The sequence below is a fragment of the Mercurialis annua genome, linkage group LG1-X (assembly GCF_937616625.2).
Source record: "Mercurialis annua linkage group LG1-X, ddMerAnnu1.2, whole genome shotgun sequence".
NCBI lineage: Eukaryota > Viridiplantae > Streptophyta > Magnoliopsida > Malpighiales > Euphorbiaceae > Mercurialis > Mercurialis annua.
The window spans coordinates 56,581,508-56,608,488 of NC_065570.1; the positions used below are offsets into that span (position 1 = coordinate 56,581,508).

The 26,981-nt window shown below is 30.0% G+C and overlaps 2 protein-coding genes across 2 annotated transcripts; one reads left to right on the forward strand and one right to left on the reverse strand.

The window, feature by feature from the left end:
* Positions 1 to 4,204: 4,204 nt before the first annotated feature.
* Positions 4,205 to 5,587, reverse strand: LOC126673551 (uncharacterized). Its single transcript, XM_050367744.1, has one exon. It carries the CDS (start codon positions 5,585 to 5,587, stop codon positions 4,205 to 4,207), a length of 1,383 nt encoding a protein of 460 aa, XP_050223701.1.
* Positions 5,588 to 7,750: 2,163 nt separating this feature from the next.
* Positions 7,751 to 9,631, forward strand: LOC126656285 (cytochrome P450 CYP82D47-like). Its single transcript, XM_050350821.2, has 2 exons — positions 7,751 to 8,771; positions 8,865 to 9,631. Exons 1-2 carry the CDS (start codon positions 7,815 to 7,817, stop codon positions 9,492 to 9,494), a joined length of 1,587 nt encoding a protein of 528 aa, XP_050206778.1. The 5' UTR covers positions 7,751 to 7,814; the 3' UTR covers positions 9,495 to 9,631.
* The last annotated feature ends 17,350 nt before the right edge of the window (positions 9,632 to 26,981 follow it).

Sequence of the window (26,981 nt, forward strand, 5' to 3'; positions counted from 1 at the left end):
CACCCTCTTAGCGAAAGCATCACGCTTCTGGGAACCCGAAAATAATATAAATAGAAAAGAGTAACCAATAGTTCAATATACAAAGCTGAAACAGCTAACAAAAACGATAAAATATCGTCCTACTGAAATCACTAGAAATAGCTGAATTACAAAATTCTGGAGCAGAATCCCACCAAGTAAAAGAAGTAGCAGATACTCCGTGCTTAGCTAAGCTATCTGCCGCCATATTTCCTTCTCTGTAAATATGAGTAACCCGGAAGTTCATATTAGAAACATACTGAAGACATTGCAACCATCGTTTTTTAGCTAGCCAAGGAACAAGTTTAGATTTCGAAACAAACAATTGAACCACATAAGTGGAATCACACTCAAGCCAGAGAGAGTGCCACCCCTTGTTCCAAGCCATTTCAATGGCTTTCATTGCTGCCAAAAGCTCCGCCATATAAGCAAAAGTGATCCCTGCATTAAACGCAAAACAACCTCTCGGAAATCCCCTTGAAGTTCGATATATACCTCCTGCCCCTGTGTTTCCCGGAGACCCCATAGCTGAGCCATCAGTGTTAACCTTTATCCAACCCCTCGGAGGAGGGGACCAACATACCGGGACCATTCTAGGAGCACGTCTCGGAATGCCCTTTATTTGAAAAATAGTTAAAATACGCAGCTCATTCAAATCATTAAACATGTTTCCTATAAGAAAGAAACTTGTTTCTTTAATCATTTTCCAAAGCAAACGAAGCATCACTTGAATATTCGGCGACTCATCCTCAAAGATGGCAGCATTTCGCGTTTTCCATAGCAACCAAATACTGCTGATTATTGCCGAGTTCCATAGAGGTTTTAGCTGAGAACTGAAAACTTCGGATATTGCCTCCATAATTAAATCGGTGACAGTTCCAGAAGTAACCAACCTTCTTCCAAATAGCTGAGATACCGCCTGCCAGATCTGACTTGCGAACCTGCAGTTCAGCAGCAAATGATTTACAGTTTCCTCCGCTTCAGCACAAAGACGGCAGCGAGAGGGATAGGTAAAACCTTTCTTTCTCAGATTATCATCTGTCGGCAGCCTGTCATGAATGGCTCTCCAGCAGGTTAAAGACCTTGATGGAGGTAGAAACTCCTTCCAAATGAAAAAATTCCAACCAACCTCTCTTCTGTGAATCCTTTTAAGGTTGTACATCTTTTTCACTGTGTGAATACCATCCACTGCTGGTTGCCAAATACAAATGTCTTGCTCTTCACAACAAGGAGTAACATCTTTAATATTATTACTGATATCATCATTATCAATAAAATTAATGCACCAATTACCATCAACGAAGAAGGAGGACACATGATCTACTAGCGACCGCTGAATACTGCTTGGCAAAGCTAGCTGAGTCGCTACTGTCGGAGCTATCCAATCCCCAGTCCAGAAATTTATTCTGCTAATAGCACCAAGAATCCACAAAATGTCAGTCTTCATATTCCTGTAAACATTCTTAAGAGAGCTCCAGAGAGAAGATTGAATATAAAATTCCTTTACTATTCCAGAAGGATGAAAAAATCGTGCACATATATCATTCAGCGGGTATTGACGAAAAGCAATTAATTGCCAAGCAAGTTTGCTTAGCATTGAGTCATTTAGCCAAGTCAGATTTTTTATCCCAAGACCACCTTCTTTCAAGGGGAGACAAGTAACCTTCCAAGAAACCGTTACTAACTCTTTATTTTGAATTGAACCCGTCCATAAAAAGTTCCTCATACATCGTTCCATGTGACGAATCAAAGATTGGGGCCATTTATAAACCGCAAAAGAATGCAATAAAGAGCTCGTAATAACAGACTGGATTAAAGCCAGTCTCCCCGCCATTGATAGAGTAGAGCCTTTCCATTTTGCAAATTTTATCTGCCACTGGTTTCAACCATTTCCTTTTAGGAGCTCCAGGAAATAAAGGAATACCCAAATAGTTGAAGGGAAAAGTACCTCTGCGCATACCAGAGACTTGCTGCATTTTGATAATTCTTCTTAGCGAAACCGATTTCCCATAAATTATTTCAGATTTTGCCCAATTAACCCGCTGGCCTGAAAGATTACCATATGCTTCAAAAATCAAGTTGATAGCTCTAATATTTTTCATCGTCGCTTTTCCAAAAAGGAGCACATCATCTGCATATAAAAAATGAGAGGGAAAAGCAGTATTCCTTGCTAAAGACATGGGAACTAACTCACCATTCTCACAACTCAGCGCAATGTAGCGGCTTAGAAAATCTTCAGCAAGACAAAAAAGAAGAGGAGATAGAGGATCACCTTGACGAACGCCTCTAGAACAAGAGAAATAGCCATGAATATTCCCGTTTATCATAATTGAAATTCTGCAAGATGAGAAAATGGATAGAATCCAATTTCTGAACTGCAGAGAAAAACCAAAAGCATCCAGGACATCAAGCAAAAACTTCCAATCCATTGTATCAAAAGCCTTTCTAATGTCAATTTTCATTGCCATATTCCCACCAAAACAGCTCTTGTTTAAAAGATTAATACCCTCAGAAGCACCCACAATACAATGAGAGATATTTCTATTCTTGATAAAACCAAATTGTTGGATTGAAACAATTCTGGAAGCAATTGTGGCCAACCTGTCAGCAAGAATCTTGGTGATAATTTTGAAGCAGAAGTTGCTCAAAATGATTGGACGATATTGTTCAATTTCAATTGCATTCGGAACTTTTGGAATCAGAATCATGGTACTGGAATTCATACCTGAAGTTATAACCCCATATCTGAAAAAATAATGAACCGCATTACACACTGTAACTCCAACAATGTCCCAATAAGATTTGTAAAAAATCCCAGTAAACCCATCTGGACCTGGGGCACTATGAGGATCCATAGCAAACACAGTTTCTCTGATCTCATTCAAAGAAGGGCATTGGGCCATAATCGCATTATCTTCATCTGTCACCAAAGCAGGAATAACCGATTTAATCAGATTGATATCAGATGATGAGGAGATATCTGACCTGAATAATGATTCATAATAACTAAGGATGTGATTATCTATAGCTGATTTATCATCAGTGATTGAACCATTAATATTCAGCTGCTGAACCCCCTTATTTGGCTTTTTTCTAGCAAACTGCTGGTGGAAAAATGCTGAATTTCTGTCTCCAGATTGAAGCCACTTAACCCTGCTTCGTTCCTTAAGAAAATTCTCCTTTTGCTTTAGACACACATCTAAAGTTTCATGAGCATGTAGCTCTTGACGATGGAGATCTTCAGAAAATCCATTCACAGCGAAATCTGATTGGATGGCAGCTAATGAAGCATTAGCACGTTCAATGTTCTTGTCCAAATGCCCGAAAACATCACGGTTCCACCCCCTAAGACCCGTCCTTAAACGCTTCAGCTTTGCTCCTAAAATCTGCATCGGGTTGGCATCCTCGACTGCATTGTACCAACTTCTAGAAATAAATTCCCGAAGATTTGGATGAGTAACCCACATAGCCTGAAAACGAAATCTGGAAATTGGCCTGATGAGAGACCCACAATTGAGCAAAAGTGGATTATGATCTGAGTGATGACGAGGAAGAGTAGAACATCCAATCTCTGTCCAAAAACTAAAGAACTCCATATTTCCCAGGGCTCTATCTAGACGGCATTCCACTCTGTGACTGCCACGTCTACCATTGCACCAAGTATAAAAGGCCCCTCTTGTAGGAATATCAGAGAGGTTGCAATCATCCATGAAGTTTTTGAAATCGCGACATGAACCAGAGGCCGGAGCAGATCCCGTTTTTTCATGGGCTCCTAGGAGGGCATTAAAATCACCAATGACATACCAGCTGACCGAAGAAGATAACTGATGTAATTCGTTCCAAAGATCCCTTCTCCTTATACTACAAGTACTTCCATAAATAAAAGAGATTCTTTGCGTAGTAGTTGCCACATTAATGTCTATAGTAACATGTTGAGAATGCGTAATAACAACTATTGGAGGAGGCAGATTGGTTTTACCCATAACCCATATAGAAGGCAATGCAGAATTGTTCAATGCAACAATTGAGTAGTTTAAACTATTCCAGAAAGATGATGGAATAGTTGTGAAAGCCACCATAGGCTCAACCAGACACAAATAATCAGGATTATAAAGATTGCAATAGGAGTAAATAGTGCGTTGAGTATTAGAGTTACCCAAACCTCTACAATTTCAGAATATTATCTTCATAAATTAAGCTTTTCTGGTTTCTTGGTTATTCTTTTTGAAAGAGTAACCTTATATTTGTGTTTTGAAGATTGTTTTCTCTGAACCATCTTCCATTTGTCTTCTTCCTCCATGATATCATCCCATGAGCTATCATTCTTTGTAGCATTTGCCTTAGTTGGACAGTCAGAACAGCTCGGAGCAGTCTCCTGTAACTCCTCATCATTGCCTGCATCATCTTTCTCAAGATCTTCTGGAGCAGAGGGGACTTTTGGATCAGTCACCTCTGTGACACTTGTTGTCTCTTGAATACCTGCATCTGAAACCTCTTGATGGTTCAATTTCTCAGGTTCTTCAACAATAGCAACAGCTAACTTATTATGTTCTTCCAAAGTAACAACATTCTCAATAGTTGATTTACTTAAATCTGATTGAAGTTGTTTGAATGCATTTGAAACTAGAATTTCTGTGGCTTTTGGCTTCCAATTCTTCTGTTTCTGCAGTTTCTCTGGTTGGTTTTTTGGGTGACTCTCCATGCTCGGTTTAGCCGCCCATCGGCAATTGTTATGCATATGACCAATGTTAGAACATATATTGCAAAAAGATGGTAAATTTTCATAAACAATATCTATGAAGAAACTCTTACCAATGCGCTCAATCATAAGACTTTCTGGCAGTGAGGTAGACAGATCCACATCAATTAGAACCCGAGCATAGTGACCGAATTCACCATTAGCTGTTGCTTGATCAATCTTCAAGGGGACTCCGATTCCTCTTGCTATTGAAGAAAGAATTTGTGAATGCCAATACTCCCAAGGTAGTTTGTAGAGACGAACCCAAATCTGGGCATTGGTTGTTCTCTGTATGGAAGGGTCAAAATCTGGTGACCAGGGTTGTAGGCGAAGAGTGCCTGGTTTAAGAGCAATTACACCTTTCCCCCAAATTGCATTCTTTTCCTCCATGGTATTTAGGATAACATGATAATATCCCCTCCCCATAGAGATAAGTTTCCATTCTGATTTGAGGTTCCAGACTGATGTGAGTTTCTTCTTAAGATCAAAGAGTTTCCAAGGTGATTCCCCTTTTGCGAGAACAATTCTGGCTATCAAAGCATTTTTGCAGAGGAGAAGTTGTTGTTCGTAAACTGTTTGATTGATTTTGATGGCAATAAACCCTCCTTTATCCGACTTGACACAATCATCAATGGTGGAATCAATGATCAATTTGTTTCCTGAGACAATTTTAGCATATGATAGATTGTTTGTTTGTTTAACACATCCTGTGTGTTCTTTTGGAATAGGTGCAGCAATAGGTATGGATGGCGAAAACATGGAGGCATGACTGAGATAATTATCAGGTGAAATCATGGTGTTGGCTTTACTTTTGATTATGGCGGCGTTCATGGCTTAAGCGGCGCTAGGTCATGATCTCCATTATTGTTTTTCCTTTATATTTTGAGCCTTGACATCCATTTTGGAAGAACACATATTTGGACTAGTTAATTCTCATTGGTAGTAATAGAACTGTCATCAATTTAGCATCATTTAAAAAAAAGAGATATATATATATATGTAATTGTCAATTCATTGTTATTAATATTTATTATAATGACATGATTAATTATGCACCAGTATTAGAGAGTTTATTTATTTACTTTTACGAAGAAACAAAAAATTGGCAGATCTATTATCTATGGTGATTAAGAACACTAATATTGGTTGGTCTGTTCATATTGTTTTGATTGGTGAATTATTTTGTGTGAACTATTGGTGTTGGTAACTGGTAAGTATTCATTCCCCTTGGTAGTTAGATAAAATCACACAGATTCTGCATATTTAATTATGCAGTGCAGCAGAAAACCTTATTTGCATTTAAACCAATAATGCATCAGAAAACAAGTTCTGGACTGGATATTTAAATCACATAGATTAGTTACACCTAAAAAAATAAAATCACACGGACTAATTAGACTTGCAAAACAGAGTTTTACAAGCTCTACACCAAATAAAATTGATCAAAAATTGGTAGAGAGCATTTTCTGTACAAACAAATAAATTGGAAAAATGCCAAAGAAAGTTTGAGTTTGCAGTAATATGGTTTATCTAATCTATATTAATTAGTAATCTTATCACAAGTTTGTTTTTTGTTAGATTTAAATTTGATTAAAAAAAATTCCAGATTTCCAATATGAAAAACGTACTCTAAATGGAGAGAAGAAAGAGAGCGAAACCAAAATAGAGAAAAAAAGAGAGGTAAATAAATTACTGCTATTTGAAATAGATTAAATTTGAAGAGTACATTGGAAAAGAATTTAAATTATCATTATCTATAATAAAGATGCTCTCTATTTTAATAAAGATGCTCTCTATTTTAAAAATAACCATTGAGGATGCTCTAACCGTACTTTTTTTAACTTACTGTAGGTTAATGATTTATAATTTGAAGTAATTACATTAGTGTTGACCAAACTTTCTAATACTACTCCCTCCGTTCCAAAATAATAGTCCACTTTTCCCTTTTCACACAGTTTAAGAAATACAATTAATATTTTAACTTTTCACAAATTTATCTTCATTTTTCATATCCTAATAGTAATAAATGATACAATTTAAATAAGGACAATATGAAAAATAAATACTTTAAATTGTGATTTATAAGTAAAGTGGACTATTGTTTTGGTAAAAAAAATAAGGAAAGTGAACTATTATTTTAGGGCGGACGGAATATATTTTAATTGTCTGAATTTTATTTATTTGATACATTTTAACTTTTTTAAAATGTATCAAACAAATGTTTTATCTGTCTTTGTTGATGTTTTTATTAGTTTTAATAATTTCGATCACCGGTGTATACGATATAAATAAGTTCTCTTTAATTTAAATTTGTACGTTATATTAGTAAGATAAAATAAAAGTTGTGTGTATGTAAAAAAATATGAATACACTTATATAACTGAAATTAAATGTTCAACTGTATCAACAATTTTTTTTTGACTTTATTAGTGGTCCCGTGATTAAAAAATAATTAAAAATACTCATTCGATATATTCTTAAGAAATTAAAACTAATTAACATATTTTAAAAAGTTGGAATACTGTGGTGTAATTTATTCGGCCTAATTACTTAAAAATCACCCACCTTGTAACTGTTTTTCATTTATACCATGACCTAGAAAAATGTTCAATTGTACCCTATTTTTGATTTTTATGTTTCATTTGTACCCCAAAATTAAAAAATTTGATAATTTAATTAATTTAAGAATGAAAATATTAAAAACAAGATACATAAATGATTAATATTAACGTTTTATCAGAATATAGGTTAAAAATGAAGGACTAATTTAAACTTTTTTTAAAAAAAATAGGTCAATTCAACTCATTAGGGTAGAGATGAAACATAAAAATCGAAAATATGGTACAATTGAAAAGTTTCCTAGATCATGGTATAAATAAAAAAAAGTTACAAGCTGGGTGGTTTTTAAATAATTAAGCCTAATTTATTCTTAAAGTTTTTTTGAATGCACCGGGTGATCACTTCACCACCTCTATATATAGATGTATGTTCCCAATGAATGAGCTCATCAGCCTCTAAATACATTATTCTTCCTCCTAATTGTAAGCATTAAGCTGCAATGGAATTTCTATTCCCATTTCTGAATGCCACAACGGCATGGCTGATTGCTCTACTTTTCTTTGCCTTCTACTTCCAGAAACGGAAGACTACAGTTTCCGATAAACCTGAACCACCTAAAGCCGCCGGCGCCTTGCCTCTAGTTGGTCACCTGCCTCTGTTGTCAGGAGATGAACCCGCCTATATAACATTAGGCCGCTTAGCTGATAAGTACGGACCCATCTACTCCGTTCAGCTCGGAAGGCAGAAAGCAGTAGCGGTCAGCTCCAAGGATTTGCTCAAAGAATTGTTTACGGTCAATGATTTAGCAGTTTCTGACCGGCCTGAATCAACTGCTATAAAGCACCTGGGCTACAATGGTGTGATGTTCGCAATCGGACGGTACGGAGAATATTGGCGTGAACTTCGGAAGATGGTAATGGTGGAACTTCTCTCCAATCGCCACGTTGAGTTACTGAAACCGGTCAGAGCCTCTGAATCGGAAACTTTCGTGAAGGAACTGTACAAGCACTGGGAAGAGAATAAAAATGGGTCGGGCCATCTTCTTGTTGAGATGGATTCTTGGCTCGGGGACATGACTCTTAATATGCTTGTTAGAGTTGTTGTAGGGAAGAGATACTTCGGCAAAAATGCAGAAGGTGACCGGAAAATTGCAAATCGGTGCAAGGAAGGCCTAAGAGAATTTTTTTATTACTTAGGGCTGTTTGTTTTGGAGGATGCAATTCCATTTCTTGGGTTTCTTGATGTGGGCGGACATGTAAAGGGCATGAAACGCACTGCCAAGGAATTGGACGATATCGCTTCTGAGTGGTTAGCAGAACATCGCCGGAAGCAAGCTTCCGGTGAGAAAATGGACGAAAAGGATGTGCCGGACTTAATGGGTTTAATGATAAAAGCGCTTGAAGGAGTGAATTATTCTGGTCATAACCCTGATATGATCAACAAATCTACGTGTGTGGTCAGTTCTTTAATTTCCTTACTTAATATAATTAATTACTACTTTACTTCTGAAACATAAATTAAAAATTAAGCATATATGTTGTTGCTGCAGAATTTAATTGCAGGAGGGGCTGACACGTCATCAATAATCTTGACTTGGATACTTTCTTTACTGCTAAACCACAAGGAGGTATTGAGGAAGGCATACGAAGAATTGGACAGGGTGGTCGGCAAGGAAAGACTGGTGCAAGAATCAGATCTTCAAAACTTACCTTATATCCTCGGAATTCTTAAAGAAACACTCCGATTATACCCGCCGGCTCCGCTTCTCGGTCCCCGGGAGATGAGAGAAGACTGCATGCTCGGCGGCTACTTCATCAAGAAAGGCACTCGGATTCTTCCAAATGTTGGGAAAATGCAGATCGATCCTAACGTTTGGCCCGAACCACTGGAGTTCAAGCCGGAGCGGTTTCTTGATCCGAAATATAAGCATATCGATGTCAAGGGGTCGCATTATGAGTTGTTGCCGTTCGGTAGCGGAAGAAGGGTCTGCCCTGGATCAAGTCTGGGTATGCCAATGTTGCAGTTGTCATTGGCTATGTTTCTTCAGTGTTTTGACATTTCTAACCCTTCTGATAAACCAATTGACCTAACTGGATGCGTTGGGCTGAACTTTGCGAAAAGGGACCCCCTTAAGCTTCTTGCTAAACCCAGACTGTCTCCTGAAATTTATTCCATGTAACGCCGTTAATTTCTCTTCTGCAGTTGTGAGTGGCCTCAGTATTTGATAAAACTACTCGAGGCTCCGTATTTGCTCGTGTATCTTCGATCTTGTAATAAAATTAATTAATCTAGCTCTACGTGGAGTTCAGCTTAAAACAGAGTATATTGCATATATTTTACATGGAGTAACTGTTAACGGTTAGCTTGCTAATATAGATATTTCTGGTCAAGTTACTGAATTAATTAATTAAAAGAACTTTATAAGAAACTTTGTTTATGGGATGGATCACAATCTAATTTCCCGCCCTTTTTGCCTTCCCTCTTCTTGGGTCATTGTCATCCTTTTGTAGGTCTGCTATATTGCTGCTCTTCTAGACCTATCATGCAGGAATCCTCGATGAATGTGCCTTTTCCCGTTTCAAATCTTTCAGAAATTATTAGAAACGTTTCTGTAAATAATAAGAATTAAATACCCACTTTTTATTAGTTTTGTTGGACTACATTATATTTTTATTATAAGTGTAACATTTTGAAATATAAATTTCAATTATAGTTATGAAATTTGTTAACTTATTTTATTAATAGTCATAATGATTTATATTTACGAAAATATATTTTTCTATAAATAATTTTAATATACTCCCTCCGTCCCAATAGAGTTGTCCACTTTGCCTTTATCACACAGTTTAAGAAAAACAATTATTGTTTATAGGTTTTGTAAACTTTTTCTTACTTTTCTTGTCATACCCCTATTTAATATAGGCTCCACTTACTATTTACTTTTAATTTACTTATTAGTGGATCTTTTATAGGGGTAATATAGAAAAATTGAGTGTAAAAGTTAATTATTTTTTGAAAGTGGACAAGAGTTTTGGGACAAAACAATTTCTCAAAGTGGACAATTCTATTGGAACGGAGGGAGTATAAATTTTAATATTTATAAATGTATTCCAATAATTTTACTATTTCCACTTTTTTCTCATGATTTTACTTTTTTATATACTAGTTTCGCATTACGTGCTATGCTCGTGGCTCGTAACGTAACTCGTCAATGTACATATTAATAAATTTATTATAATTATATCAATTTTTTATTTATAATTAATATTAAATTAGTTAAGAATTTTTGTAAAAGTAAATATAATATATTCAGTTATTAAATTTTTTTCCATACTGAATTTATTCATCTTTTGGTTTTGTAATAACCATAATTAAATACTCCCTCCGTCTCGTTTAAGAAGCGACATATCCGATTTTATTTTGTCCCATCTAAGAAGACCATATCGTGTTTTCTGTGCCAATTTATATTAAACTTCCACTTTTACCCCTTTACTTATTTCAATATGCATTAAATGCAACTCAATTTACAATACATTTATTCTATTATTAGAAGAAAATATACTAATTAATAGGGGTAGACATGACAAAATAAAATATTGTCTTATTTTATTAATCTTTGTGCAAAATTCATTTGTCCTTTCTTAAACGGGACGGAGGGAGTAATTAACTTAATTTTATTAATAATATCTTTAAAAATAATAAGATTAAAATTTAAATAATAATATATTGATCAAATACAGTGTTTTAATTTTATAGTTCAATCAAACTAAAAGATAGGTATTCCTATTAATTTGGAGACAATTTAGTTATTTTCTACATACTAAAAACTAAATTGGAGATAATTTAACTACCTATTATAATTAGGACTTTAATTATAATACTAATTAATTAAATAACTAATTAATTAATGACTATAAAACCTTTATTTAGTAATAAACTGAAAAAGATTATTCAGTAAATTTTTCTATCTCCCCATTCGTGCTTTTATATATAACTAGCATTAGTCCCGTGCGTTGCACGATTTTTATTAAAAAATTATTTATATCATTGTTTCATCAATATCTATTGAAATAATACAATTAGGTATTTTTTTTTCATTATAATTTCATTATGCTTTTCTTTACAAAATTTTAGTTTTCCTTTTTTTCAAACATAATTTCACTAATTAGTAAATAAAATTTTATAGATCCATATAGATGCAATGAAATAAAATGATGATGATTTAAGATATTTTGTTTGTTTCATTGAAAATTAATATCATGGTACAACATTTATATTATATTAATAAAATCTGCAGAATAATAAAAATAAAATATTTATAAATTCTTAACATTTTTTACAATGAAGAAAAAAAATCTTACATGAGAAGGTAAAACGTAAAAAATTGTAAAATATAAAAATTATCTGACATGTCATTCTATTTTCACTAATATATATGAATTTATAGAAACATTGTTTTAGATGTAGAATTTTAGAGTTTTTAAAGTGTTTCATATTCTAAAATTCAATAAGTTTCCGTGAAAATTTTTAGTTTTAGAAAATAACTTATAAATATTTAAAAATAACTCATAATTCCGATTTTAATTAAAATAGTTAATAAAATATTATAAATTTACCTTTTATTATATAACGTTGTATAACAACTTTTTTCATGTAATTCTGGTTTACATTTATATTAAAATAATAATATTATCTTTTTATAATTATTTAATTTTATTTTATAATTAAATATTTTTAATATACTATGTAGCTTTTCATGACTTAATAAACAACGCAAATAACAATTAATTCTTAATTTACAATTCATTATCATGGGTAATAGTTGAATATTCTCTTGCACAAATTTAAAATAAATACTAATGATGTATTCCAAATAAAAAAGAACGAATCAATGAATATAATGTAATTATGTTATGAAAGTCAAATAAGATAAAATTGGTAATTCCACCAAATTAGATTGACAAACTCATCAAGCATAATTTAGCAAATTTTTTATAGCAAATAAAATTAAATAATCCAACAATCTAAAATAAACAAAATTACCAAGTTAGATCGGAAAACCAATTAATAATTTAATACTTTAAAGTTTAAATTCACCAAATTTTTCATATACATTAAATTTGATTAACAAATGAATTGATACATTAAATTCTCCAATCTAATCATATATATATTTAAAAGTAGTATATGGCAGTTTTTTTTAAAAAGGAACATTATCAAATTAGGTTTACAAGTCAATTTAATTTTATCTTACTAATTAAAATTAAAACTTAAAAGAAATATAAATGACAATAATTGTGAGAGTGTAAATATCTACTAAAGGAAAAAAATTGATCTCGTCGTATTAATCTAAAAGAAACAATATATAAATGTCATAGAAAACAAATATAAGAATACTTATGAGATCATCATGTGTGAATATGAAAAAAAAAATAAGACCAAAAAATTAAAAATTTAGAGATTAAGAAAAAAAGTTAATGATAAACTTAAAATTTTATTCTCTGTATTGAGCAAGTTTTTTCAATATCTGTATAAAAACTATGAGTTAGGGCATAATATTTGAATAATAAAATAAAAATAAAAGAAATTAAAACAACTCAAAAACTGTATTTTTTTAAAAGAATAAGTGAAGAAAACAAAAAACTTACCTGAGAATTTGATGGTTCTCAATTAAAGAAGGATGAAAGTATGAGTATATATATAGCAATAATTTAAGGATATATGAAAGGGTATTTCTATATTAATGAGTCGATTAAATTCTATAATTTGATTATAGGTGATGAGTTATTGTATTTAATTTTGTATTTAGGTTATAAATCTTGATAATTACTCCTAAATTAGTGTACAACAAAATTGATTAGCTATTAAATTTTAATTTTAAATTATAGTAACTTTTAAAATCTCTCCATTAAATTTGCTGTTACCTTAATAACTACGGATTTTCTATAGAAACATAATGATGTTAATATTGTTGTTTTCTTACCATAGTAAAGTAATAGAGTTTTAAAAATATTTAGTTACCTTAGTAACTGTTAATTTATTATAGAAATGTTCATTTAAATCTTTTTTCTTTCCTAACATTTTTATTAATGACACTTTATATTATAATTTTGCTTACCATAACTGTCCTCGAAAAAAAAAATTATTACCAAACAAAATCAATGAAATTTAAGAAATAGCTTAGTATTAAAAATGTTATTATTTGACCTAAATGAATAGAGTACTAATTATTTATTTCCAATTTTAAAATTGTAGTTAATGAAATGATTAAAATATATTTTTCTGATTTTCTTTAATTATACATTTTTAATTTTTATTCTCTGTTATTATATATTTTATATAATTTTACAATTCCATATTTTTACAATTTATATTTTTTAATTTTATTTGATTTTATGTTAATTGATTAAATAGTGAAAATATAAATTTTAATGGAATTATTAATAGCTTTAACTGTCTTAATAATGTTAAAATGATTAAAAGATAAATTAAAGAGTTTCCATTTTAGTAGAGAATAAAATATGAGAAAAAAACTCACACATTTAAGATAGATCTTCAATTAAATAAATAAATAAATCAATCAATTAAAAATGTTAAAAAAGATAAGTTTATCAAATTATTGTTAATTAATTGTAAATTGTTACCAAATGTGCAAAACTTTTATAATAAGGTTACCGAAATAAGAAAAATAAAAAATTACTTCTATAAATTTAAATTTTATTAGCAAATCAATTTGCATTTATATATTTTGACTATTTAATGGCCAAAATGTTAGGTTTAAATTGTAATTATAATCTTGTAGTGATTGCTTTGAAAATCAAACTAAATAGTAATAACCAACTAAGGAAACGTTTGAAATTAATTGATTACTTTCAAATTAATTTAGAAAATTGAAAAAAACATATTATGAAGTACCTATTATTAAATAAAAAATATAAAAATTATTGTGATGGAGAAAATATATTAAAATAATTTTCTTGTCAAATTAGAAAAGATTTCAAAAAACATATGTAAAAGGTAATAAATCTATTATTAAGCTAATAAAAATAATTAAGTTGAATTAAAAAAATTTGTTTTTTCATACTAAAATAAAAAGAATAGCTATTCAATTAATAAATTATTTTTTAAAAAAAACAAATGCAATAAATGAAAGTTTTGGAAATTATTGAATGTTGATAAATGCCAATTATTAGATAGATTAATTAGTTGATGAAATATAAAAAAAATTAAATGCAATAAGGAAATATAAGTGTCATTTGACATTTAAAAGAAAGAAAGAATATTTAAAAATCCATGTGGAAATGCCACATGTCAATCAAAGGGAGAAAATATCCTGCTTTATATATATATATATATATATAGTAGATATAGATATTCTGAAAAAATTTCGTTCTGTGGTGTCCGATTTCTTGTCCATTTTGGTTTCTCGACTATTTGCTCCATTGATCTTGTGTAATTGGTTGGGAGTGGGAACCTAGAATACCGGAAACTCCGGTATCCTTATTAAGCTGATCATATCTCTAATCGAAGCCTGCGTTCTCTTCATTGTCTTCATCTTCCACTGAACTATTATTGGCAATTTGGCATGGGTGTTATTTAGCTTCAATGACGATTCCTTGGATAAACTTACAGACACGCAGATCTAGGTTATCTTGTCAGAGGATCTACAATATATTTGAGGCTTTATTCACACAAAAAAATTTTATATTTTTAAAATTTTATTTATTAAGTTGATTTTTAAATATACTATTTTCGTTCCATAATTTTTTTTTAAAAAAAATTCTCTCATAGAAATAAGAAAAACAGTCATTTTTAATGTTAATTTGAAACTAAAATTATTTGAATACCTTCATGATTATGTTGTATGATCATTAAATATAATGACTTCATATTGATTTACTATTGAAATTTTTAAAGAGTATTTATCATTTTAATAAATTAACAATAATTAATGAGTTTCATAATTATTATGAAATCACTACTTTTTTTATAGAATTAAGGGAGTATTATTGGCCAAACGCAAATTTAGGTCCTTGCATTATTATTATTATTATTTAGATTGGATCCTTACAATAAAAAAATGTAATATTCTTTCCTAGACTATCATGAATGTTTAATGTAAGACCGTCTAACACTGCGAGTTAACAGAAGGCAAATGGAATGTAACGTTGGAACTTATATTAAACTTTTCAGATAGTGTAGGGACGGATTCTATCGTTTTTAGTGTAGGGAATCAATTTGGAAAAACAACTATAATATAAGGATCCAAATATGCGTTTAGCCAATATTTTACTTTGAAATTTAACAATGTTTTATCTATAAATTACTATTATTGATAACCATTATTGTGAGCATGAATTTATATATATTAGGTTTAATTTTTTAAAACAAAATATGAAATCATTTAAATCAAAAAAAAGGTAATATAAAGTTATTCAATGATAAAATACATTATTACATTAAAAATTTTACATTATGACGATTTTGTTTGTAATTTATTTAATTTATTTTCTAATTAAAAATTTATTTAAAGTTATTTAGTATGTTGTTTATTTATACTTTGTTAAAAATTTATTATTATTTCTTAATATAATTTTTATTTAATTACACTAAAATATTGTAATAAATTTTATTCATAGTATAATTAAATTAAATACCATATTGAGTAATTTTAATAAATTTAATACTCTGTATAATTAAATTAAAAATGAAATAAACATTTAAAATATTTATGTAATTACTTAGTATAATTAATATTTAAATACACTAATAAATTATCAGGTAATATAACTAAATAAATTAAAATTACTATTTTACTTAGTATAATCATATAATTAATTTTTTTTAGCTTAATTAAACAAAAAATAATGCTAAACAATTAAAAATTAAAAGAAATTAATGAAACAAATAAAAATTCTAAAATTTAATTTAAAATTTATGAACATTATCCATTTTTTGACTACCAAATAAGACATAAAAAAATTAAAATTAGCTATTAATTAACTGAATTGAAAAAAATAAGCATTCATTTAGAACAGTTTTATAATAATTGAAATAAATATATTCAATTAGAATAATTTTTTTAAATAGACCCATTCTAAACTATAAAGGGATATTGTTGTAATTTTGGACCACGTGGATTTATCTGAACTTTTTATTATAAAGAAATAAAAAATTTAACGTAGTGTTTGGCCATCCGTATAAGACACGAATCAATGAAATGTAATAAAGAGATTTAAATTAAACATTTCTAATAGTGTAGGGAAGAATTTTAAGTTTTTCAGTGCATGGATCCTATCTGGAAAAAAATTGCAATGCAGGGACCCAATCTGGAAAACAAATTATAGTGTAAAGGTCTAAATAAGCGTTTTTTGAGTTAGCATGTCCTAGTCATCACCCGCTTTTAATTTAGGGTTAATTGCATATAAAATCATGACCTTTGCATCAAGTTTTAAAAATAACATTACCTCTAAAACGTGTCAATTATAGACATCACCTTTCATTTTTTTTCAATTTCATCATGAACTTATTTTTTGGTGAAATTTTGCTGACTTGGACAGCCGATGGGTCTGCCACGTCAGCAAAAATGCCACTAAAAATCGCCGATGTTATTTCTGAAAAAAAATGAAAGGTGGTGTCTATAATTGACACGTTTTAAAGATTATGTTATTTTTGAAACTTGGCACAAAGGTCATGATTTTATATGTAATTAAGCCTTTAATTTAACTTCTCACCAAGCCACGAGTGTAACACACAAGCTAACGGTATATATAACGGAGGGACTTGCATTAAACATCCCTGATAGTATAGGAAACATATTACACTTTTTTGATATAGGACCCAATCTCGAAAAAAAGAAGTGATAGTCCAGAAATCCAAATATGCGTGTGGCGGATTTTATTCAATAAATTCGTATAGTATTAGTTTGAATTTATCTGTGTATATTCCATATTAAATAAATAATAGATTAAAATTTTTAAAGGGTTTTTTATATAATTTTTTTACTATCTCTTTAATATTTTTACATTTCATATCAAATTTTTTATACTAATTCTTTAAGAAAATTGGTATGAAATGTAAAAATTAAATAGAAATATACATTTACTGTTCTGACTCCGAAGCACGAACAATTGATGGGTCTAGAAACAAAGGTTAAGTGAAAATCAAATCATCCCCTAACTCTAAAAATACTAGACAGCACATAGGACTAGTATCTCAAATCACAAGTCAACGTATAAGTCGAAGTATAGCGATCATACAATATTCAATCCATAGTCAAAGCAATACAATATACAATCCAAAATCAAAGCAACACAAGTTCTCATTTTGAAAAACATAATCCGAATTACAAAATAAGTAACTTATTTAAAAACAATAAATCAAGTTAGAATCCAAAGTGGTGAGTAAACCGAGTTATAACAACTTTCAAGCTTCTTCTCACAAATTGAGCGACCCAAATCTAAGTCAAACTGTAATACCACAAAAAATTAAATTATCCAATTGGGCCATGTGTCCCGCTTTGAGTCGCCGGAGTGGCAATATCGAAAAGTTTTCTGAGAAAAATTAAGATAAGTAAATTTAGTAGGTCGGTTTCGGAAAGTTTCTTGCGAGAAATTTAATATTATACTTTAGTTCCGAAGATGGAATTGGAATTAGAAGGAAAAAGGTTAAGAAAAGTTCCAAATAAAGTTCGGGGACTAAAGTGGTAATTTAGCCAATTACGCCTCAAGAATGAAAATTATAAGTTTTGGCGGAAAATATAAATTCTCGGGTCGTATTATTTATTGGATATAAATAATACGTATAAGTTATGATTAAATTATTAATTAATTTAGTTATGGACTAAATTGAACAAAAAAAAAGTTTAAAGGATAAATGATAACAAACAAAAAGAACAAGGATCTAAGTGGCATTTTTGCCAAATTATATAAGAAGGGAAATATGAATCAGAAAGAAGAACAGAAGCATCCAGAGAGTGAGAAAAACATCGATCGATTACGTTTCTTCAACGTTTCTCCGTTCGACGTCCGATTCAAGTGATTTTCGCGTCGATCTCTTCGAAATCGAAGGCTCCATCCATTCTAAGCTTTAAATCAAGGTAAAAATCTCGAGATTTGGTGTTAAATTCGAGTTTAGTGGGCTGTTTATAGTTGTAAAGTTTAGAGATTTGAATTTTGTTGATATTAGCTCGATTTAAGCGTTTTTGGAAAAACGAAAATACGGATTTTATAGAGTAGAGTGTTTTCTAGGTACGAGGAGCGCCAAGTTGGTCGAAAAGCCCCGGAATGGTACATCAAATGTCTTACCTCAGGCTTTCAACTTCTTAATGGTACATCAAATGTCTGCAAATTGCAAATAAAATAAAATTATATGACCTTAAGCGGGCTAATAGATATTGGAGTGCAAAGCTTACAGATGTTCTTATTAATTAAGGTTTTTAAATTTCTTTTGTCGATCCTTCATTGTTTGTTAAACATAATTCTAATGTGTTTTTTTCCCTTCTCATATATATTGATGATGTTATTCTCGCTAGCACCTCTAAATCAACTATTTTTTAGATTAAAGACTATTTGTAAGGTGCTTTTAGCATTAAGGATCAAGGAACTCTCAAGTTTTTTCTTGGTTTGAAAATGGCTAGGTCTTTCAAAAGGATTAATCTTTCACATAGGAAATACGCACTAGATTTGCTTAAAGACATATATTTTCTTGACAGCAAACTTGTTCCAATCCCCATGGTTAATTCTCCAAGACTAGTCAAAGATCCTATAAGTCTTCTGAGTAGAGAATATTAGTTGGCAAATTACTCTATTTGTGCACAATCAGGCATGATCTATCTTTTGCTATGCGGCAACTATCTCAGTTTTGGACTGTCTAACTGAAGCACATCTTAAAGATGTTCATAGAATCCTTAGATACATCACAGATTCTCCACGCATTGGCTTGTTCTTTCATGTAGATTATTCTCTTAAACTTGAGGTTTTTATAAATTCTGATTGGGCTTCATGTCCTGATATAAGAAAGTCAATATCAAGCTATTGTGTGTTCTTAAGTTCTTGATCGATCTCATGACGTTCAAATAAACATACTACAGTCTCAAGGTCTAGCTTTAAAGTTGAATATAGAGCCCTAGCTAGTCTGGTTTGTGAAATACAACGACTATCTTACTTATTCAATGATTTGCAGATTTTTGTTATAATTCTTGCTCAAGGGTATTATGATAGTAATTCTTCCATACAACTTTCCCCTAATCTTGTATTTCATGAAAGAACCAAACATATAGAGATTAACTGTCATGTTATTAGAGAAAAGATGGCTTATGGTTTAGCTCACTTATTGCAGGTTTCCTCCGCCAACTAGGTTGTTGATTGCCTTGAAAATCCATTGCCTCCTTCATCTTTTCAAAGTGCCATCTTCAAGTTGTCTCTACAGAATCTGTATGATCCACCTTAAGGGGAAGGGGGGTAATAAAATTCATATTCTGCCTTGCTACCTTGCAATGCAATTATGCAACAACTTTAGTTGCAGAGTGATATTCACTTCAACGGACCCTTATATAATAGGGTATTGAGCATCAAGCTTATATGGATCTTTGATGACATGGACAAAACGGTATTGACAACCTATAATAGCCTGGCAGTCCCCATTTTCACACACATTGTGTGAGTTCTCAGAAGAAAGCATATGTAGTGATGGAATAAGCATAAAATGCCACAGAGCACGCAAATCTCACATCGCCCAAAAGAAACAATGAGCACACGCTTACCTATAAAAGGTCAGTCCCAAGCCACCAGGGGGACCATGTCATGACCGGATCCGAAGCTCATACCTTCAATCCGAACCTGTACTAGAAACTCAACAATAACCCTTTTTAAAATCCCATGTCTTTCATGTAGTATATAAGTAGCTGTTATTTATTGTGTTTGTAGCTACTGTTTTTTATCAAACAAAATATAAGGAGTGATAATCTTTCTTGTAATCTCTGAGAGATCATTTTGATCAATTGATAAAGGTTTATTTTTCTTATACATCATCCAAACGGTGTCTAAGAGTTTAATATTATTATTATCATTAGTAAAAATTAGGTCTAAATGCATCAAAAATCACCAATTTTCGCGTGTTTTTGGTATTTAACATAATCTTTTAATTTTGGCATAAAAGTACATAAAGTTTCTAATATTTGTAATTAAGACATCGACACCATTTTGGATGTAAAACGACACCGCTTTTAATGTAGAATGGCACCAATTTTCAAAGAAAACGCAAATTTGGTTTTCATTGTAAAAAATGAAAAGTACGTGTACTTTTATCCAAAAATTAATAGTTTACGTTAAATATCAAAACACGCAAAAGTTAGTAAATTTTTATGCATTTAGACTTAAAAGTTATGTATACTTTATGCGAGTGTTAATCTATTTGAAATGTTCGAATGTATTTTTTAATTCTTTTAATATTTATTTCTTTTTTTCAAGGCTAAAAACTTCTATTAATGATAATGAAAATTATATAAATGAATAATTCTTCAACAAATTGAAAGAAATATCCTAAAATAATGATGAGAGCTGTTTTAATACAATTATCGAATAGGCTTTTTCAACCATCAAAAGGTTACCCAAATGCGTAAATTGTTCAAATATTTAGACTACGATCTTAAAACCGATTGATTCTTAAAATTTCAAACTTTTCAAATCTTAATCTTCAATATAGATCCCAAAATTATCTTCAAACCGTTAGATCTATTGAAATTTCATGTTTTTCGATCTTCATTTTCAAAAAAATCTAAAAAAATAGACTTTCATCTTTAACATACCTTTAATCATAAACAAAAAAAGTTAACAAATACTACAGTAAGGTTTAATAAAAATCTAGATCTAACAAGATTTATAGATTAAAAATCTATAAAAACATAAATATAAAGAAAATACTATAGAGATAAATAATAATTTGGGCGGAGAGAATATAATTTTCCGATTAAGATCGGAAATCACCTTCTCCCACCCTCTACAAGATAAAAAAAAGATGAGATTTTCAGAGAGACGGGAGAGCAAATTTTAGAGAGACAAAAGGGTGGTGATGCAAAACTTTTAATATTTATTTCAAAATATATAAAATTGATTCATTTTAAAATAATATGTATAGATAATTTTGTCAGTATGAAATATTTACGGTTAATGCCATAATAATTCACCAATTTTATATGTTTTCTCATTTTAATCACGCGGTTTAAATTTTCTTATTTTCATACACAAACTACCACTTTTTCTCAAATTCATGCACGATGCTGAGATGTCACGGTTCCATTGGTGTAATTCGTTAAGTTGTAGGTCATTTTACATCAATAAATGAGTGTCACCTTAGCATGCACCATGCATGAATTTGAGAAAAAAATAGTAATTCGTGTATGAAAATGAAAAAATTTAAAATCCATGATTAAAATGAATAAACGTGTAAAATTCGTGATTTTTTTAACATTACTAAAAAAAATTATAATTTGTACAAAAACTTTTGTCGGAACATAGTTTGTCAATTATGATGAAACTAACCAAAAGTGCAATATGCCCATAATTGAATTAACTTTTGGAGTGATATGATTTCCTCCACTACAAGTGGATGCAGGTTTAGCCGAGTTTAGAGTGATACGCTTTCCTCCCACTATGTGTGGATGCAGGCTTAATTGAGTGGATCCTTGGACCCCATTTATTGTTTTATATATTGATATTTAATATTTAAAATTATTACGGGGGGGGGGGGTGTTTTTTTTAATATTTATCATTATTTATATTTAATATTATTTGAATATAGAATTTAAAATTAAATTAGTAATATTAATAATTTAATATATATGATCATACAAAAACGACAAAACATAAAATTTATTAGTTGTATATGATTCTTAACTCCATTTTTACAACTCCCAAAATTTACATAGGTATATTCGTGAACCTATTTGATTTTTTTTTAAAATTACACTCTATCTATCTAATTTTATTTTAGGTGTGATATACATGATTAATTAATATAGTAATTAATAATATGGTCCGCTAATTTATTATTTATAAAAATAAATATAAAAACTATATGATTTATCATATATAAAATTTTTATTAAGATATAAATATCTATAATCTATTATTTATGTTTGAAATTGTCGAACGTAATTTTTTAATTTTTATACTTATATGTTATTCATAAATGTGATTTTTTTAATTTATATGTTATTCATAAGTTACAATGTTGTGTATTTGATTATAGAATTAGAAAAAAAAATTCAAGTTATTGATTATAATTAGGAAAGCTCTACATAGTTTTTTTTTTTAAATTCATCGGATCTTATTAAATTGAATATGAAACAGTTACATTTGTAAGAAATTCGGGATAATTTGAAAACTAAACCCGATGACCTGACATGGAACAGACAACATGCTGCCTGATTCGCAGACCTTACTTACGAAAATAAAAATAGATTACTAACTGTTTCGCAAATTAAGTGCAGTTTTCAATTACTCTTCGTTCAAATTTCTTCAAACACCCGCAAACTCACAGCATCCGATTCAATCAACACTTGATATAACTCCTTCTAAAAAAGAGACAATACCCCTCTAAAAAGTAGACAACAAACCTTTCACAGAGAAAGAACAACAAACCTTTTATAAAGAAAGGACAAAGTAAAACATTCATAAAAAAGACAAACAATAGAAAATAAATAAAACTAGTATAGCTCATAGACGAATCCATTTTGTTACTGAAAGATCTTCAATCTATCATCGCTTCTTGATAATTGAATTGCGCTTCGTGATAAATTTTAATCCGTCAGAAAAATGAAAAAAATTGGCTATTTATTATGTTCTATGACATTAAAATAACATAAACAAAAGGGGTGGCTACCGTCAATAGAAAATTAAGCCATTGACGGCTGCCGAAGAAAACAATAAGAAAAAAATTCTAGGCGGTTAGGGTTTGTTAGAGAGAAAAGAGAAGAGAAAGTATTTTTTCATTAGGAGAGTTAGAGGAAAGCTCTACATAGTTAAAATTAAGAAGATATGTAGAGAATTTTTTTATCTTCTTGTAAGTGTTAGTGGTTGATTAGAAATAGGGAAGATTTTTAATGGTTAAAATTCTACGAATTATAAAGAAGGTATTTTTGTCCATACATGAAAGTGTTTCCCTCATTAATACACTTTTTTTTCCATAAATAAAAGTGTTCCCCCCACTAATACACTTTTATATATGGAAGTATATTATAGATAAACTGAAATTCACTAATTTAAGCGTAATAATTTTTAAGCATAATTTTGTAATTAACATAATATTTAAGAGTTTTATGTTAAATTCAATTTGTAAAAATAATATTTTCATAGTTTAGTTTGTTTTATAAAACTGTAATCATTAAATAATCTAATGGATTTTTTTTTGACCAAAAAGAAAAGGAAAAACTCTTACATATCATTTCACTAACTTGTGTTTTCCAACTTTTCACACTAAATTTTTTCATAAATTTGGAATGACTTTCTAGCAAAAAAGATTCAATCTATGTAGTAAATATCTTTTAGTGAAGTTGACTTAATTTATATAAATTAAATATAAAAACAATACTTCCTCCGTCCCACTTTAGAAGTCCCATTTGACTTTACACACAGATTAAGAAAACATTAATCATTCTTTTCTTTTCATGTTATTTCATGTTTTGCCCCTATTAATGATAGTGGAATTTTCCATAGAACTCTTTTAAGATAACTAAAATAAGGGTAAAATTGAGTATTTAATGGAAAAATATTCTAAAAATAGTAATGAGACTTTTTAAATGGGACATCCTAAAATAGAATATGGAACTTTTTAAACGGGACATCCTAACATAGAACTCTTTTATATATTTATTTGGAATTATTGAAAAATATTATAATTGATTGATGTATCTTTATTTATACTTTAATTAATTTAAAATAAAAATAAATTGGTTGACTAAATTATACGTTATTTATGTCAATCAAATCATTTTACTGATTTTATTGTTATGGTTGAACATTTTTTGCAAAATTTGCAAGGTCTGACAATTTTTTTTAATGAAATCTTTTGTATCAAAAATCGCATTTTCAAAATAATTAAATAAACTTATCCCCTAATTTAATTGTTCTTATCATGAATGAATTTAGTCTTTGCTATATTAGAATTAGTTTAACGTGTTTTGATATTGTTAGCAATCATACAAAATTTTCAGATATGTCGATTCGTAGAGTATATTAAAATTTGATATATAATTTTAATATTATATATTTTATTCCAATTTTTATTATATATAAATTGAATTGTCCGTTATTTTTAAATCAAGCACTATTGAATATTTCTTAAAAGTAAAGTAGCACAAGCAAATTATTTTAGCACAATTTTGTTTAAGAAAATGAGTATGATATTAATCAAATTGTGGGAAAATAAACAGTATTGACTTTTTTATTTGTGTTGTGGTGTTTTATAAGAAGTATAAAATTGAAACCCAAGGCGTAGATGAGTTGGTAAGGCGCTCTTCTAGTTTAAGTGAGGTCGGGGGTTCGAACCGTACTCATGTATGCAGCCGTTTAAAATTTGGGGCCAGAGTTTGCCTCCCGCAAGGAACCTACACGGCTCGAGTGGGGATTAGTCTGAATATAGAAGGCTTAAAGGTGCCGTCTCATAGTTGAGACTCGTTCAGGAAACCTCATGGATCCTGTACCAAAAAAAAGAAGTATAAAATTGGAAGTATGGAGCCATTGTCACGGACTAGAGGAGCAAAAAATTCTATTAATGAGAGTAATTATCACATCTAACTGTAGTAACTCTGTTATTTATACAATAAGTTAATGGGATGTTTGTGATAGGAGAATATATAATGATTTTTTCATCAAAAAAATATACTCCCTCTGTCCTGTTTAAGAAGTCTTATATTCTATTTTAGGATGTCCCATTTAAAAAGTCTCATTACTATTTTTAGAATACTTTTCCATCGAATACCCCATTTCACCCTTATTTTAGTTATTTTAAAAGAGTTCTATGGAAAATTCCACTATCACTAATAGGGGCAAAACATGAAAAAATATAAAAAGACAAGAATAATTAATGTTTTCTTAATTTGTGTGTAAAGTCAAATGGGACTTCTAAAGTGGGACGGAGGGAGTATTATGATCTATCGTAGAATTTCTAATATTAGTATAATTGTTACTGTTGGAATGGCTTGAGACAATTATTGAGTTCAATAATTATTGGAATGATAAAATAAAAGACTGTAGGAGTGATAGATTATCATCAGCCTTATTCGTAGATGCATGTGTTGAGATACTGTTTTCAACTTTTTATAGTTTTCAACGATAATTTATTTAAAATTCAATAAGAGAATATGAAAAGACAATGATACGGTTACGTTTGATTCATACTCCGTATCATTGCCTTCTCATTAAATTTACAATAGCCGTCGACTGTTGAAATTTATGATTGTCGTCGATTATGGTACACATATCGCGAGACCCAATGAACCTATTCCCAAAAATGTGGTTCATGTGATAATTTATTGATTCAAACGGACGAATCGACGTTCACTTTAGTTATCCATAAAACAGAGGAAAAAGGTCTAAGTATGTCCTTCGTGTTTATCCTATAGAGCAAATACACTCTCCATGTATTTTTGAGAGCAATGTCTGATGTTTCTAAACAAATGTTGCCACCGACGAAGAATGATCAGACCCCACTTATGCCTCATAAACATTAAGAAGGATCAAAGTGCATCCTTTTGTTTTCCCACTAAACTCACCAACAACCTTCACCCCCAAAATATATATGTAAATCTTAGCTTTATGTAATTGATCCCATTTTTATATACCCTGTACTTTTTCTTTGGTGAATAAAACACCGTGTTTTATAAGACAATTGGATACAAATGGGGTCACTTTTCAAATCAATGAAAATAATTTATTTGTTTCTTTTTAGTATCCACTTGAGGAGATTTTTTACATAAATTCAACTCATAATTTAATTATGAGCCATCTGCAGAGACATAATACTATAAAATGTCATAATTTATCAATAAAGAATATTTGATTTTAGTTGAAATATTATAAATTAATATCTATTGAGTGGTTTATTTTATTCGATAATAACATATGTCACACAATCGTATGTTACAAGTGAAGTACATCAGTGTATTTTCTTCGCTGGACACACTGGAACATTGATCTAACTGTGACTTTTTAATCTAATGATTGTTAAAAGATGTATCCTTTTTATGTTGGAGCACTACAAGAAAGTTAAAAGAAATTAATCAAGTTGATAAAAAGAAATACTCCCTCCGTCCCATTTTAGAAATCCCATTTGACTTTACACACAGATTAAGAAAACATTAAATATTCTTGTCTTTTCATGTTTTTTCATGTTTTGCCCCTATTAATGATAGTGGAATTTTCCATAGAACTCTTTTAAGATAACAAAAATAAGGGTAAAATAGGGTATTCAATGGAAAAATATTCTAAAAATAGTAATGAGACTTTTTAAATGGGACATCTCAAAATGAAATATGTGACTCTTTAAATGGGACGGAGGGAGTAGCGATATACATATAAGCAAAAGAAACTCAGCAACAGCTCAAATAAAGAAAAATATTACCCCCTCTATTTTTTTTAGTTGTCACTTTAAGCAAATGTATTTTTCC